The 18,053-nt window shown below is 44.6% G+C and overlaps 1 protein-coding gene across 2 annotated transcripts in view; it reads left to right on the forward strand.

The window, feature by feature from the left end:
• Positions 1-10,811, forward strand: part of LOC146801865 (DNA repair nuclease APEX1-like) — a 31,714-nt gene extending 20,903 nt beyond the window's left edge. The window contains exons 3-5 of one of the 2 annotated variants that reach the window (XM_085621390.1): positions 2,069-2,256; positions 5,994-6,186; positions 9,210-10,811. In XM_085621390.1, coding sequence (XP_085477516.1) covers positions 2,069-2,256; positions 5,994-6,186; positions 9,210-9,724 — 896 coding nt within the window. In that variant the 3' untranslated portion in view covers positions 9,725-10,811. The remainder of the gene's footprint in view (positions 1-2,068; positions 2,257-5,993; positions 6,187-9,209) is intronic. The other variant, XM_085621391.1, reaches the window with a different exon arrangement.
• The last annotated feature ends 7,242 nt before the right edge of the window (positions 10,812-18,053 follow it).

Here is an 18,053-nt window from a genome sequence, read left to right on the forward strand (position 1 = left end):
GGAATCTGGGACAGCTGTGAGCTGCCCCCTCTTCCTCCACCTCCACAAACCGCATGGGAAGGATGGGTCAGACCCAGGGTGACGTTGCAGGGATGTAAATAAAAAAAGTATACACATTTTGTGTCAACAAGCACTATGCATCATTGAGGACTTGGAAGATAGTTCAAGTTCGCGTGCATCATGCAGGGTTTTACATATTTGTATTTTATACAATTAAAAAAAAAAAAATTGGAGCGCTGCCAAGATGTCTGTGCAGCTAAAGGAGTTTAGGACTTGTTCATTCTAGCGCAGGAGTAATGTAATGGCCTGCACATGGGTTCTGCTTTGATTTTTAAGCGTGCCGTGATATTTTGAAGGCATGACGTAAATACGCTATAATTGCTGATCTGTTGGCAATTAGCACACAGAGTTTCCTGATTGCGCTGATTACATATAAATCCAATTTCTTTACCTGCAACAGACGCGCTGTAAACAAAGCACAGTTGATCTATTACGTTAAGCTGTTTTTTAGGTCTCGGCTAACAGCTCAGATTGGCCTGATGTCTTACATACAATGAACAATTACCGCAAAGCTGTCATTAACGCGCGCAGCAAACCAAACAATAGTGACGCCAGCACAAGCACATGGGACGTTATACTCACAAGCCGGCTGAGGGAGCGCAGATGGCTGTGTGTGTGGCTCTGTGTGTGTGTGTGGGTGGCTCTGTGTGCGTGTGGGAGGCTCTTGTGTGGGTGGCTCTGTGTGGGTGGCTTTATTTGTAGGTGGCTCTATGCGTTGTGGCTTTGTCTGTGTGTGGGTAACTGTGTGTGTAGGTGGCTATGTGAGTGGCTCTGTGTGTGTAGCTTTGTGTGTGTGGCTCTGTGTGTGGGTGCAAATGCAATATGTCTCGCATTTAAGAGTGATGAAGCTATTGACATTGTACATAACAATGCAGTTTCTTTAAATGTTTTAAAAACAAAAACAAGGTCAGGAGCAATACCAATAGCTCTAACTTTAACAATGCCGAGACCATTGCATTGTAAATGCTTGTTTAACAAATCGTTAGCTGCGTAACATTTGCGTATACCTTTATTCAACTTGTTTGAAACCACAATCATTTATATGGAGGAGCAAGTGACTAGGGATTTAAGCATTTTGAGGTAAGAGTGATGGTGTGGCCATGCATTATGAGGAATAAAATACCCTCAGCTAGACGTTAACAGGATATTGCAATTGAACCAGTGTTCTATTACCTTATCAATGAGCTGTGTCTTTGGCCTTGATCATCTATTTGGTCCTGGAGCTCCTTGGTGACTTACAATATCCTTGTAATGTACAGCTGAGGATACTTTATCCCATATATCAGCATTGTCTATGAAATCAGCAAATTGAACACATTCAGCGGGGACAATTTCATGTGATTTTTAACAGATGGGTAATTTCCTGCCTTCATTCGTACTACAGATTCATTACCTGTATGGGTATATATAGGCTGTAGGACCTGGCTTGCGGTTCTCGTAGCAAAAAGGACAGACCAATCTAAACGAGCCTCCTCTAACGGCAGAAAATAAGGTACAGACCACATTGTTATGGGACTGGCCATGGGCTGTCCTTGCAGCGTTTTATACTGTTGACCAGTTTGATCCAGCTAACGGAGCATTAAAAAGATATATTTGGGGGCGGATGTACAGCTGATGCAATAACCAAAGCATGCCATAAGAGCATTTCCCACTTTAACACAACCTTTATCTATTGTCTCACCACTGTGCTAATTTACTTTAACATGAAGCACTGGCTTTGCTGTTTGAGCAGTGATATTAAGGTGAGAGGCAGGACAGCAGCTGCAGCTCTTCCTGTTATACCACAATTGGTGGTTCTGGATTTAATACTGCAAGACTTCTGCCTCCGGACCGGCATTTAACACATCCCGATTTAAACCACAAGTTTCTTATTGTGTTACTCTTGAATCTGCGTAGTCAAGACGTGCTCCTTTCCTGATTGTATTTATCTTAAGGTGTACAAGGACCCTTGACCGGTTCAGTCTTGTTTTAACCAAATCATTTGCTTCCATGGTTTCTTTGTTTTTAGCAGAACCAGCGGGTAAGAAGGGCAAGAAAGGAGGTGGAAAAGGAAAGGAGAAGGAACCAGAAGCACCAGCCGTCTATGAAGACCCTCCTGAAAAGTTGACTTCTGCCAGTGGGGGAAAGTCCAACCTGAAAATCTGCTCCTGGAATGTCGATGGGCTGCGGGCCTGGGTGAAGAAGAATGGCCTAGATGTGAGTACTGCGTCTCCAGCCGTACATCCGCTCCAAGAAGGAATACATTTTGCAGGATGTACATTTGCCCTCTGTGATTCATTGGCATTTGTTCTTCCTAAAAGCTTCTGTGAGTCCAATCAAACGGGCATAAAAAGTTGCCCCATCTCTCTTGTCCATTCAGGACCTTACTGAATTTCCTCCCATGGCAGACCTACATCAACAGTGATTGAGTCAATATGAGTACACATCACAGTAACCAGCGTAGCGTTTCAGGGGTCATGCAGCGTCCAGAAAAATCACTAACCTGTAGAGTAAAGTTTCAGTTGAAAACATAATTAAAACCATTTCTCAATCATACTGATAATTCTAATTGCGGACCTGCATTCTATATAGTTCACAGGACCTCAGAGGCCCAATCTCTCATTACAAGTGTAATGTGCTGCAGGCTTGCTGTGAAGCAGATAACCGAGCTGGATTGAACTGACAAAGTTATGGTAATCAAGCCACACCACAACCGAGGGCGCACAAGTAGCATGTGATGATGTGATCTGTGAGCAGAGTTTGCATTAATCTGATCTGATCAGAGCTCAGGCAGATTACTTATGCTTTGGTCACATATGGCAAGCACTCTGCTTGGGCCAACAGCCTTGCCAAGGGAGGGGGGTCATCATAAAAAATACAAATATTAAAAACCTACCTTGCCGCCGGGTCCCGCGTCTTCACTGCTCCTGCCTCAGACAGGAACAGGAAGCAAGCAGACAGGCCCCCTCCCCTAAGCCCATCACAACACTGCATGCAGCATTGTGATTGGTCTGGAGCGCCGTGACACGACGCTCAGCCAGGGGCTAGATGGGTGTGCATGTTCTCCATGCAGGCTGCAATGCAGCCTGCATGGAGAAGGACAAGGTGTGCATGGTTGGTTTTGGTGGCTCAATAGGGCCGACCAAACAGTCTTTGCGCACTCAGTAGTGGGCAAACCACTCCGCTCCTGCTCCCGAGAGCAGAGTAGCCCCGTCCACCAGCCCGCAAAGCAAACCTAAAATGGTAATAACCAAAGTTATTACCATTTTATGTTTTGGCTTCTCGCACTGAATAACGTGTTTCTGTTAATTTTTCTGCACTACCGCAATGCCTGAGATTGTCACGCAAAAGAACAGTGCCCTGAAGTGTGATAAAACGTTGTAGTTCCAGTTTCTCACTTTGCTGGGGTGGATGTATGAAAGCTGACCTCCAAGTACTGTTTTTCAAAGGCTACAAGATGGTGCCAGTGTACAACATTATGACGTAGAAATATCCTCCTATCACAGAAAGCCAAACAAACTTCAGAGATTTGAAGACTGAAACACAAAACCACACATACGCGTAATTATTGTAGAAAAGCAGCATCTACTCAAACCATAATATCAAACAGATGTGGATGTCTAGTCGCAAAACGAAGCTTCTAAATCCATGCCAAAAACTGGGACAGTCTAAACTGCAGTAAAAAAGGGGCCTGATTGGGGAACTGTACAGAGCGAAGATCCCGGCTGGGTCCCCTCTTGCATCCTGTAGTCGGCCAAGGGTCCCACGTGGCAGAGAGCCTGCACCGACTCTTGTCAATTGGTCATGATCTGATCATGCCAATAATTTTATTGATTGCCAGCCAGGGAGGAGACAGGAGATCTGGGCTGGGTTGGCACAGCCTGGCTAAGGCAGGGAATCTCTGTTTAATATATTGTTTCTCTGCCGCCCGCCAACAGGTGCCCGACCTAGGCCATGCTGCTACTAATTGTGGGTAACATTATACTATTTGCGAGAAAGTGTCACTCATAGTCGTTAAATGTCACTGATAATTACACCGTATTTTTAAAAATGTTACACATAAGCAATCTGAAACCTTGGCTGCTATGGACCAGTGGAAAATACTTCATCCAAATGGGAGGTGCAGCTGCGGGGTCGCCTGGCCATGTCTCTCCTGCAGCACATTGGTAGTACCTGCTGTGCTAATCTGCGACTATTTTGGGACTTCTTAGGCAGCCAAATAGTTAAATGGGACGATGCACAGCAGGAAGCTTACTGATGCAAATAATATAAACAGTATCCCCATGGTGTTTGCTATATTCACTTTTTGTCCTGTATGGCCAATCCACGTTTTCCTGAAACGAGGATGCAAGTAACAGAAACCACGGTGTATACAGTGCTTTTTTTTTTTTTTTTTTTTTTTTTTTTTTTTTTGGCAGGTTTGTGTAATATTGTGGACACTACAGTATTCTACCAATTTCACTGGAAATATGTTATTTGCGAAAACAGTGTGTGAGAGTGCTGGGCGGGGGTCTGCTGAAAGTGGATTCTAAGAGCTGGGTTGACCAGTCCATGTTGTTGCTGAAGAGTAGATGTGACAGATTATGCTTGAGGTAGATGTGACAGATTATGCTTGAGGTAACAGACACTTTCCTAAAAGACTGTTCATTGTCCCTATTAATAAGAAGTTTGATTTTGCAGGAGGAAGGGCCAAATCCTTCCAAAGCTGAGCCAGTGATGCCACCCCACTCATATTTTTTGGCAAAGAACAAAAGCCGCTCTTCTGTGCCAAGACTGTTCTGGTGCCCTTTTGTTTGTCGAATGCCTGATCTAAGGATTTGATGCATTCTTGGAGCAATTTGGTAACTTACTTTTCATGATCTTGTTGGGGAAGGCCAGGAGATTGGTGGCTTGTTGGCTAGGACATTAGAGTGGGTGTATGAGATATTGAGCAGAGGGGTGTCATTCTTGCTACTTCTCTGTGCGTTGAGTGAAAGGAGAATTGAATTGGAGGCAGGTTCAGAGAAGCTTGGAGTGATCGAGATGGAGTCCCAATTGTTTGTGATATTTGGAAAATTACAGCAGGAGGTCTTCATGGTTAATGTCTACCAGAAGGGATTTTTCAAGGCTACTGGTTATGTCATCTCCAGTACATTTTAAAGATTCCCCATGTTTGATTATTTTTGTCTTCTACGTTTGAAAAGGTTGAACTTTTTGGTTCTCTTGATGTCTTTGTAGTGGTTTGTCGTGTGTATCTTGCTAAAGGATTTTAACCTTCCCTGCATTTGATTTCCGTGTTTGGTATTCAAGGTTACAGCTGATGCATTTAGGTACACATAGGTTCCCCTTTACACCATTTGTTTGTGAATTGAATGCCAGCCATTGGCCTTTGGGATTAGTGGGGAGCTAACGTGTGAAAGGTGGATAAGATGAGGTGCTGGAACTGTTGTATCAAGACTTACGTTTCTGAAACATTTAGAGAGGTATTCTTAGTTGAGGTGTAGATTGCATCAAACTCTTAGGTGCATATTTTGTGAAATGCCTAGGTCTGATTTGTTGTTAGTTCTGGTTATTATAGACTTGTGGGTTGTTGAGGTAAGGGATATAAACACGGGGGCTAACCACAACTACACATTGATCAATGCGTCTTCAGTTTCTAATGTGTAGGCCATATATGCGTGATGTGAAGCCATGGCATGAATTTGTTCAAGTAAGTAAATAGCTGTTTGTTATCATACGAGGTTATGACCATGTAAGTAATCAATTCTGGTTTTCCACTGTACCTCCATTGGTAATGCACTGCAGCAGGTGAACAAGTGGTGTGGTCTCGTCAAATCAATATCCTGCTCTACCTCATTATCCTCTTTGCCACCCCCATCCTCGTCCCCTCGTTAACTGAAATATCCAGGCACTTGCATTTCATGGCCATCTATGAAATCACCGTAACATTGTACTCTCCCTTTTTGTTCCATCAGTGGGTGCGGCAGGAGGATCCTGACATCCTTTGCCTCCAGGAGACCAAGTGTGCTGAGAAGGTCTTGCCAGCTGACATCAAGGACATGCCAGAGTATCCCCACAAGTACTGGGCATGTTCTGACGAGAAGGAAGGCTACAGTGGGGTAGCCATGCTGTGCAAGAACAAACCAGTTAAGGTCACCTTTGGCATAGGTAAGCAGAAGGTCTGCAATACTTGCAAGAGAATAGTATCTAATGTGGGTGTGGTTTCGTAGCCATATTCTAAATGTTGTGTGTTTATTGGCTACATTCCCTTTCCTGTCCCCGAAAACTCCTACGACAACCCATCGCTACTCTGACCAAGGATTCGAAATTTAGAAGTGAACAAAATCAAGTGACCAACTGGGAAGGCTAAGGAGTGGCCTTGCTGCTGTGACCTGCTGAGAAGAAAGTTTATATCCCGGCAGGAAGAGCTGGATTGTTTCTAGCAGGATCCACAGGAAGACCGGTGTCAGTAAGAACTAAAGGGTTGATGTTTCACAGCAACCAAAAGGTCGTCTAAGCTCCACTCCTCATGAGTAACCAAAAGACAAGAAAAAAACATAATCTTGGTCATGTATCTGCCTTCTTACGAGACAGCACAGAGGGCGGTTAGCCCCCTTCCAGCCTTCCTACTTACCACATCTGTTGTATACCTGTATTCCTTATTTCCCATTGAGTCCAGAAGAGCAAGGAGTCAGTCTTTCTTAACTCTCATGACGTGGGACAGCTCTGCCGAAGCAAATTGCCCTAATTTCAGAGCCATTGCTTTTTGTGATTTCAGGAAAGAATCACAATTTTACAGTTGTGGTCATGAAGTCACCCTGAAAGACCATGTACTGGTTAGTCCTGTTTGGACCAGTGACCCTTGTGTTTTCCTCCAGTCCTTTGTGTGCCCCTGGAAAAATTGGAGTGTGACTAATAATTGTTGAGCTACAGCCCCTATAGGAAAAGTAACCCTATGATGAACTCAGTGAGTATTAATCCCTATTTCAGCTGGTCCTTTAAAAATTAAACCACTCATATTAGACTTCTTAAAGTGATAGTTCTATTAAGTGGCTTTATGATACAACAGGTACATCTGGACAGAGACTATTGGTTATTTAAAGGGTGGACCGAGACTACTGGATTTTAAATTCTACCATTGGACTGTGTTGGGGATAAGATTAGGGACCCTGATGCTTCTAGAAACAAAAATTAATATATTATCTCCGTTTTTGCAGCTGAGTTTTTTACAGACTATATTAGCATGAGCATGGTCTTTAAATTCCATAATACAAGGTGCTGTATATGAAACTAAAGACTAGTTCTGCCATGCTACATGCTTGGATTAAAATCTGCCAAGAATTTAAATATAAATTAAAACCAAATGTACAACAATTTTATGTAATAACATGTATCCAAATTAAAAATCTGATGTCCAAACCCACCGTGCAGGCATTAAGCCTGTGGACGACCTGCTTGAGCCTCTAGGTTTTGTAAGCTTTGATTAGGTATATTCCATATTTAGGATTAATAAAAGGGAATTTTTCGGACACTTACAATCACGTTCTTGTTTAATGTCTGATTTTAAGAAGAGATTAAAATGTTCCTAGACTTCAAACAAATTAAGATCTAAGAATATTTAATGCTGCAAACCTATTGACGTAGATGGGAACAAGATCTGGGTTTAGTTGTTATATATTATATTGTTTTTTGTCTCTTATCCATATGGTTTTGAATGTTCATACGAGCTCATCTGTCCAGGGAACATTATTACACTTTTTCTTTGATATTCCAAACCTGAAAAATGGTGAAAAACGGATAAACCCGAGAACCATCTTCATATTCAAGCCACGTGATCGAAACTTTAACGTTTCCGAATGGTCCTATTTAGCGGGTGCTCTGGTGTTAAGATACATTAATCTTACAATGTTACTAAGCTGTGCGTTTTTACTGGGTGTTCAATGCACTAACTTTGTATTGCTTGGTTTAACTATCGACAGCTTTACTGTTTTAGAACTTAAGTTACGACATTATTCACCTTCCTAGTTACCTTCCTACTAATGCTCCTTTTCTGGCCACCGCTGTAAATAGAAGGTACCAAGATCTTATGCTTTGCTATTTGTCAGAACAATCGGTTTAAGAAACAATAGAACCCATACATTACATGCCACTTGGAGCCCTCTCATCGAAATTGGAAGGTTTGATTCAAAATCTGATTAATGGTAGTGCTCATCATGATTATGAAATTCCTTTTGTTAACCATCTGTCAGAAATAAATGTTTTGCCATTCATTTCTGTACTTGAATCAGTTCAAGTACCTAATGAAAAACGCCACCCTTGCTGAAGTCAGTGGGACTGGCTTTGGAAAGGTGATGTGGTGGTTAAAAGGGGAATTCAAAAAAGAGAGTGAAAGCAAAGGATAAACCTTGGCAAAAGCATAACAAATACTTAAACGTGAGTTTAAAAAGTATAGTAATGGCCACCAATCCTGGCACTGAAGTGCGGTACTTACTAAGCAATGCAGGAAAGGGCTGTCACGCACAATGCAAAATAGACTATTGCTGAAGTGGGTCTGACCCATTGCTGTATGCTGTGGTCGGTAGAAGCAAATGTGAATGACACTTGAACAGACGAATGGATGAAGAGGGCTGACTCAAAACCCCTCTGTGTATATAATATATTTTTAAAAATTTGATTATGCAGAAAGTTTGTTAAAAGAGTAAGAAACTTGTTGTTTACCGTAATAGTAGTTTTTATCTGTTCTGTAAATTACCTTGCAACCCAACTACCATTCCAATTATGTAGCGCTGATGTGGTAAGGAAGTTTATTGTGTCTGACCTATGGGTGCAGGTGGGTTAATGGATAAAGCAGTGTTTGATGTAACCTGATGAGAACCAGCCTCTTGCAAACTAGGAAATGCATAAAAAAGGCGTGCAAGAATTGAAGTTACTAGGAAGTATTTCATATTCGACTGCGACTCCTGTGGACAATTACACAGTAGCGGTCATAGAATTTTTATTTGAGACTGTGAACAAGATGGAGGTCATGTAACTTGCTAAAATTTCAGATCAGCTTTTGCAGAGAAACGCAATGTGGTTTAATATATTAATGAGACTCCAAACTGGATTACTACATGTATGAGAGAATCACCTTCTCTTTTCTTTGTAGCCACATGTATTGTTGATAAATGACCTCTTTGATGCTTTTTCAGGAATTGAGGAACATGACAAGGAAGGCCGAATAATCACTGCTGAGTTCGACATGTACTACTTAGTGGCAGCTTATGTGCCCAATTCAGGTCGTGGTTTGGTTCGCTTGGATTACCGCCAGAAATGGGACGTGGACTTGCGCGACTACCTGAAGGCTCTAGATGAAAAGAAACCTTTGATTCTGTGTGGTGACCTCAATGTGGCTCACCAGGAGATCGACTTGAAGAATCCGAAAGGCAACAAGAAGACTGCTGGCTTTACTCCTCAGGAACGGGAAGGCTTCAGCACCCTGCTGGCTGATGGCTATATAGATAGCTTCCGCCACATCTACCCTGATGTTCCTTATGCCTACACTTTCTGGACTTACATGATGAATGCCCGAGGGAAAAATGTTGGCTGGCGACTTGATTACTTTGTCCTGTCCAAGGTGCTTCAGGACAAACTGTGTGACAGTAAAATACGTTCCAAAGTTACGGGAAGTGACCATTGCCCTATTACTCTCTACATGGCCATGTGAGAAATGTCAGGGAAGAATTGTAGCTGGTGGGTCACAGCAGATATCAAAGGGTTAACTTTTAGTTATATTTTACTGTAGTATGTTTTTCGGTATCTGTCCTCAGAACGGCCCTGATATGTCATTTAAGTTATGAGAGCGAATTGTTACTCCATGAAACACAAGTTTGCATATAGGTTTACATAGCATTCTTCAGCGCGTTTTCATCCAGTCTGCATAGGATGTCCACTTGGGCAACTATTTGGTTGGGAATTCATCGGTGCGTGAGCTTGCCCAGGCAACTTTCGGACTTTCTTCCGTATTTTTGGAGAGATCTGCAACTTGGAAGAGTTTACCTCCTCAATGCAATCGTTTTTGACTGTTGTTTTAGCACAGCACTGTATAAAATGTCAGTGGCTATTTCCCCCAAACACACAACACTAAAGTATTTTTTCGCCGCTGTTTCTCAATTTATATAGCAACAGGTAATTCAGCTGTCCTCACAAGAAATTGTTACTTAATTTAGAGCTTGTAAAATATCTCTGATGCCATGTCCTAAATGCAACCGACTGTCCAATGTTGATGGAGCTGGGTTTTTGTTTTTGTTTCTTAAAGCATGCAGATCTGCAGGGGTCTTTTAGAAGTTAGATTTTGATATAATTTAATATCTTTGTTGATGTTAGTCTTTTTGCTTCCTATAATGTGTGTCAAATCCGACAAAGGCTCTTGCCGAAAATATGTAGGTGCTATTTTTTTTTTTTTATTGTTACATGAGTATTTCTAATGTCAGCTGTCAAGCTATTTCATCTTAAGCAGCGGTGTTGATCCAGAAACTGTAGGTTAGTAACCTAGCATTTAGGCATTACTAAAAGCAATGCAGTGATTGCCGTGCTCAGAAGCTATCATTCAGTAACCCTATTAGTCAGCAGTTGTCAATAGCAGGCAAACTTTTCACAAGTCCTGCACAGGAGACGTCTTTGATTACAGGTATCTATTGTGAATTTAATCTATGCAGCATTAAGAAGCCCCAAATTCTGTATGGTGAATTTGATTCAGTGGTCCGATTTCTTTTGATATACACAGTTTTTAATAAAGAAATGAAATACCAAAACCATAAAGTCTAGAACTAGTGATGTGGTGGGACCTATTATTTAAAAATCGCCTTGCTGTTATGTCGTCTTTTATTTTTAGATTTTTTTTTTTTTAGGTCTCGCCTGAGCTAGGGCGCATGCGCTGCTCTGCGATGCTTCTGGTAAGGACTTCCAACTCAGACCACGCGCTCGTGTGTGTGCTTTTTTTTTTTTTTTGCTCGCACGCTATTGGCCTTTGCGTGCGTCTTTCTAAGAAAGACAGCACGCAATTGGCCAAAGGTGGGTGCATGTCCCGCCTTCTCTCTCCCCTGGCCTAGGGAGCTCGGGAGCGAGCAGCGCCCCCACACTGTGCCTGCTGAATTCCTTAAATTGTTTGCAGTGCACGCGCGCGCACCACTCGCGGGCTTTTTAGGTCTCGCCTACGCAGCGCGCATGCGCTGCATAGGAAAAATACCTTTTGGAATCTATTTACTTTTCGCCCTGAAAACGTGCACGAGTTTCATTGCTTTCAATGGCAACGCGTGCACAGTTAGCGATTCCCTTGCGGGGGCGAGCTTTGACACCATATGTTTGTAATTAACTTGCAAACACATGGTGACCCTGGCTCGCTCCCGCAAGGGAAACGCTTTGTTGATTCTCTGTTGCACTCCCCTCAACCCTCCCACTTTGTAAACCTGCGGCTTGTTTATCTTACCTTGCAGCCCATCCCATTGTTTTTGTTTCTTTCCCTTTTCATTGTATCCTTCCAGTTTGTTTTCTCATAATTGTCACCCTATCTGTCCTTCCATTTCGGATTCTTTGTTTCCGCACTCTTCCATGGATTCCGGTGTGCTGCTGGTCGCTGAGTCGTTTGTATCTTTCCATCTTCTCAACCGGAGTGTGGATCGGTTCTTTCCTACCCCTCTGTCCGCGCGGCGAAACCCGTGGAAATGGAGAAATATCTGGACCTCCTTCGTGCACAGCCTGCTTACCGGCTTCTGGGCTCTCCTAGGGTAAGTGTGGTTTGTGAGTGTGTCCCTGAGTGACAACAGTGGCATGGACCACATGTGCGTGATGCGGGTAGATCACTTGAGAGGTGGTATGGACTGTCAGAGCTGGAGGGTGTGTGTGGCTTGGAGAATACGAACCAAAACGTAACTGCGCTGAGTCCGGCTCACGAGGAAACAATGGTCAGAAGTAGTGTGGGTCAAAGGTCATAGGTAAACTGGGGTCACTGCTGCAGCAAGACTTAATGGAACCGTGATGTTACGCTGCCTGGTCTGTAATGCACCCCCCAGATCCTGTGAACAGCTCTTTTTAACACACACAAACACTTCACCGCACGTCACACACACCGTTCACGACTTCAGATTCATCCATGTCTCTGAACATAGTTTGGTGGGACAACAGCAAAACTCATTGGAAATTGTAAGAGAGACTCACACAACCAGACACCAAGAGGAGGTTTTTCTGACGTGTACTCCCGCATGCATCTAAGCCTGGGCAGCCACATGGCTCCGTCTCATCACAGACACTCTTCCCACTTGTAGCCCTTCCTGTGACAGGCTAAGCCTTCTCGGCATGGAAATCTGGGACAACTTAAGCTCTCCCATCTGGTGCAGACTGAGGAATTGGGCCTCGCCTTCACCATCTAGCTGACCCCAACCTCCTGTTCTGTGGAGGAAGGTGGCACTACCATCGAAGAACGTTGTTCAACCATAACGTCCACCTGGTCTTCACCCGCCACCTGAAGTGTGTGCATGGAAGCATCTCACAGCTGTATTTAGCATCAAAACAACCATACCCTGAGTTGGTATTTCATTACAGGCACACCTAAAGCTCTTAGATGAGGCTTCAGAAGGGAAACCCTGAGGAGAGATGCACATATGTGCAGCTTCTGGGAAGGCCGCATGCTACTTAGTTTCACATTGTTTATCCAACGTGTTTACTACTACCCTCACAGCTTGAGAAAGTCAAGTGTGGGTTAAAATGCAGGGAACGACTCACATGAGCAGAATACTCTTGTTAACATGTTTAGAGTTGTTTGCCATTACCTGTCTCTAAACAGAACATCTGTTCAGTTATTTGGCGTGGGCTCCTGTACACTAACCTCACCCAGTACCAGAACCCCAAGGGAGTGCCGACCTTGCACGTAAAACGGCCTGCATCCAAAACCTTGCATTCCAGGACCACGTTAGCTCAGATGGACGGGATAACAGAAATCGGAATGGAGTATTTCAGTCCACCATTCTCCATATATTGGGACTGAAGCCCCACTTTGGCTTTTTTTTTAAACTGAGCTGCCTGTTTGACGTTTTTGCGAACTTTCGGAACCCCCAACCTGTGTTTTTTTTTTTTTTGTTTAGTGCAACTTCACTTTAATTACCCTATTTTACACATATAGTTGTGTTTAAAGCAAATCTTCATGCATTATTTGGGCCCAACATGGTTGTAACCTACATGAAGCCAAAGTTGGTGCCCCTTTCATTGGCACACAGTGACCACTTTATGACTCGTTAACGTAAATCGGCGTCAACCCCTCACCCACAGTGCGCGCCATGTTTCATCACAGCAGCTAAACCTGCGTCTTTTGTTTTGAAATGGGTGTCCAGTTCATAGCACCAGAGGCAAAGCAGTAGTAGGAACATATTAAGACACTAGCATTGTTGTCCCAGGGAACCCCTATCCTGTTGTGTAGACCCCTTCTTTCTCTGCGATGGCCACATATTCTTGCGGTGGGAATTTTTCGAGCGTTCACCTTTAATACAGTTGCAGCCAACACCTTATTTTCTATTTTCTGCTACAAAGTTGTGTAGTAGTGAGAAAAGAACAGTTGAGCGTATTTTTGCTATCGTAAGGATTTGACAGAAACTCTATAACTCTTCATAGCACTGTGTGACGTCAAACACCGCGCCAGTGACCCCTCACCGCTTCCCCATCCAGTAATGTGTCCTGGCTGTTACATCACTGTTACAATGTAATCGTTTGTGCGGTGGCAGTGCATTCGCACTTCTGTCCCATGAGTTAAACTAGGCCGTTGGTGTGGGGGAACTTAACCATGTTCTGCCAATCTGCACGCCACCTGCAATGGCAGGTGTAAATCACAGAGGGCCGACTTATCCTTCCGAGGCCAAGTACTGGAGTATCATTCGATCGCGTAATAGCACGTGTTGTTTACACCAATAGGTGAAACATAGAAGTGTGGGTAAAATGACTGCCCCTTAATAGAGGGTCTCTTGAGAGCTATGAATGAAGCTCGTGCAGACTGCAGGTGCACGAGGCTGAGCCCGGAGCCTGTGATTTGAACTCGCCCTCCCTTCCCGGCAGGCAGTTATGCATCTGGTTGGAGCCAGGCTAGAGGGCAGAGTACCCTGGGAGCAGAGAACATTATCAGTAGACAAGAAAACATTCTGTTCGAGGCATATGAGCTGCAGATCACACACTTAGGATAGTAGATCGCCATCTGGTGTTGGGCTCGGATGCTTGCAGGTTGTTGTTGTTTTCGGAAGAAGTCTTTGGTCACGAGATAGGTGACTCCTCCCTTGGACTACAGTGCGCATGGGCTTCTACTCCATTCTCAGATTGTTTTTTTCCGCCATTGGGTTCGGATGTAACTTTTCCACTCTGGTAGAAAATCTCAAATACAAGCTTTTCGAAGCGAAAAAACTTCTACAAACTACATCGAGGCACCTTCACTCTACATCGAATTCATCGGATCGATTCTGGACGTCGACGCGGGCGCTTGGGCCTATCCACGCCGTGAGGCCTATGGCTCATGGAAAGGACGCAGTTTAAAAAATGCCCCCAGTGTGGAGCAAAATGTCCGCACAGTGACCATCACAAAGTCTGCAACCTGTGCCTATCACCGGAACACGGCGAAGCCAGCTGTCCAGCCTGCGCAGCATTTCGATCCAAAAAGACCATTCGGGATCGAAGAGCTCGACGCCATATCATGGCACACAGACCAGCCCCGGAACCAGAAAACATCTTTGGTGAGGGTCCCGATGTCCCGGAAGAAGATTCTGAGGAACTTCAAATCATCTCAGAAGCAGACGACCCCATTACTCCGGGGCAACGCGTGAGTACCACTGCCCCTGCCCCAACCCCTCCAAAACCAAGGGCATTGGTCAAGACTTCGCCAGCTGGCCTCAGTCGAGACCGAAAACATACTTCAGAAGCCCCGCCTCCGGGCTCGGCTCTGAAGAAACACAAGCCTTCCGGTGGCTTGGGCCCGAGCAAGCCACATGTCATTGTTCCACCGGCAACATCGGCACCGAAGACACAAGACCTCTCGGCACCGAAACCGGCTCTGGCGCCTTCGACACCGAAAACATCGAGGCCCATAGACAAACCGGTACCTAAAGTTCCCAAGCTCAAAGACTCAACTTCGGCACCGAAACCTTCATCGGCACCGAAACCACTAGCTAAGGACTATAATACACCTCCTAAAGACAAAGACTCCACCGATCAACCAAAACCTCGATCGGAACCGAAAAAAATCGGCGCCAAAGTCTGTTCCTGAAGAACAAGAACTTTTCCATCCAGATCCAACACAAAAAAGAATCTATATTAATCCAAAAACTGGGCATGTCGCTGCAGTGCCATGTAGGAAACACAACACCTGCCCCAGTTCCTATAAAAAAGAAGGACTCGGCAACATCACCTATTCCTCCTTCCTCTCCCGTACGACCTTCTACCCCACCCGCTCTGCCAACACCACCTTTATCTCTACCATCTCCATCACATACACCACCTCCACAGGATGATGATGATTACCTAGGGGGAGGGGGTGATCCTTGTGATCCTAATGATCCGCTCACGGATCCAGATACCACACCATTGGATGACTGGGCATACCCTCTACCAGATATGACTGACCCTACACCATATCCCTCCAAACCGTCACCGCCAGATGACCACCTGGGGTTTGGACAACTAGTAAACAGAGCAGCACTTTACCATGGCGTCACCATGCACTCTGATGCACCCGAGGAAGAATTCCTCTTAGACACTTTTGGACAGTCTCAAAAGTCGGTACAAATTTTACCCATGATTAAAGGGGTCATAAAACACGCCACAGAAGTATTTAAAGACCCCCGTCTGTGCCAGGGTGCTTAATCCAAGAATTGAGAAAAAATATAGACCTGCCCCAGAAGATCCTTGTTACATCAAAGGACAGCTCCTCTACGTTCAAAACCTCTGCACAAACATCACCCAGTAGAGGATATTTTAGAGGAGGATATTAGAGGAAACAACAACAAGGGACGAGGTCGAGGCAATACCAACACTCGTACCTCCCCCGCCACAAAACAGTGACTTTCCTCCACTCCCCCCAGACCATTCCACTCGAGTCGTGAGTAGACTCAAACAGTTCCTACCTGTCTGGAACTCCATCACAACAGACAAGTGGGTAAGACAAATTATCCAGTATGGTTACTGCCTGGAACTCACCACTACCCCCCCACACATACCACCAAAGCAGCGTTCCATGTCACCAGACCATCTTACACTCCTCAAACAAGAAGTTCTCTCATTGCTTCAAAAACACGCAATAGAACCAGTTCCCTTACAACATCAGTGTACAGGGGTATACTCACTGTACTTCCTAATCCCACAAAGGACAAGACTCTAAGACCAATACTCGACCTCAGACTCCTAAATCAGTACATAAACTCAGATCATTTCCATATGATCACTCTTCAACAAGTGCTCCCACTACTACAACAAGGGGATTTCCTTGCCACACTAGATCTCAAGGACGCTTATTTACACATTCCCATACATCCTGCTCACAGGAAGTACCTAAGATTTGTGGTGGACGGACAACACTACCAGTTTACAGTCCTTCCATTCGGGGTAACAACTGCGCCCAGAGTATTCACCAAATGTCTAGCAGTAGTAGCAGCGCATCTCAGAAGACAACAAATTCATGTCTTCCCGTATCTAGACGATTGGCTAATAAAAGCCAACTCATTCAACAAATGCGTTCTACACACTCACCAAACTATTAAAATCTTACACAACTTGGAATTCACAATAAACTATCCCAAATCTCATCTCCAACCCTCCCACATACATCAGTATCTGGGAGCCACCATAAATACCTCCAAAGCCCTAGCATATCCCAGCCCAGCCAGGATTGCCAATATACAAGCTCTGATCGCAAAATTTCAAACCCAACACTCTCTTCCAGCAAGAGTGTTCATGCAACTCATAGGCATGATGGCGTCATGCATCTTCATTGTGCCTTATGCAAGACTTCAAATGCGTCCCTTGCAAGAGTGTCTAGCACGTCAGTGGAATCAGGGTCACAGACAACTAACAGATCCGGTGTTGGTGGACAGCCGCTCACATCGCTCTCTAAAATGGTGGAACACAATAAACCTGTCCAAAAGGCGGCCGTTCCTCGAGCCTCTTCCACAAATAGTGTTAACAACGGACGCATCACTCACGGGATGGGGAGCCCATCTCCTAGGACACACCACTCAGGGCTAGGACCACTCAACAGAAAGTGCTCCATATTAATTACCTGGAATTACTGGCAGTATTCCTAGCACTAAAATCATTCCAAATACATCTCCAAAACAAAACTGTCCTTATCCGGACGGACAACATGACAGCCATGTATTATATACAAAAACAAGGAGGCACACATTCTCTCCAGCTCGCACAGAACATTTGGAGATGGGCCATTCCCCAGAACATATACCTGCTTGCAGAACACCTTCCAGGGGTTCACAATCAGATTGCCGACCTGTTAAGTCGACAGACTCAACAGATACACGAATGGGAATTACATCCACAAGTCCTACTCCCCTTTTTCCAACAATGAGGCCAACCAGACATAGATCTGTTCGCCACACACGAAAACGAAAAATGCCCAACCTTCGCTGCCAGGTTTCCCCACCCACAGTCGAAGGGCAATGCGATATGGATGAACTGGTCAGGCAGATTTGCGTACGCTTTTCTGCCTCTCCCACTCATTCCATTCGTGGTACGCAAGCTCAGGCAACAGTCTCTCAAACTGATCCTAGTAGCTCCCACATGGGCACGCCAGCCCTGGTTCACAACACTGCTGGAACTCTCTAGTTCCACACCAAAAACTGCATCTCTCCCCGTCCTTACTGACGCAGAACCATGGAGAAATAAGACATCCCGATCCAGGTCAACTGAATCTAGCGATCTGGCTCCTGAAGTCCTAGAGTTCGGTTACCTCAACCTACCACCAGACTGCATGAATATTATAAAAGAGGCAAGACGACCTACCACTAGAGCCTGTTACG

The sequence above is a fragment of the Triturus cristatus genome, chromosome 8 (genome assembly GCF_964204655.1).
Source record: "Triturus cristatus chromosome 8, aTriCri1.1, whole genome shotgun sequence".
Classification (NCBI taxonomy): domain Eukaryota; kingdom Metazoa; phylum Chordata; class Amphibia; order Caudata; family Salamandridae; genus Triturus; species Triturus cristatus.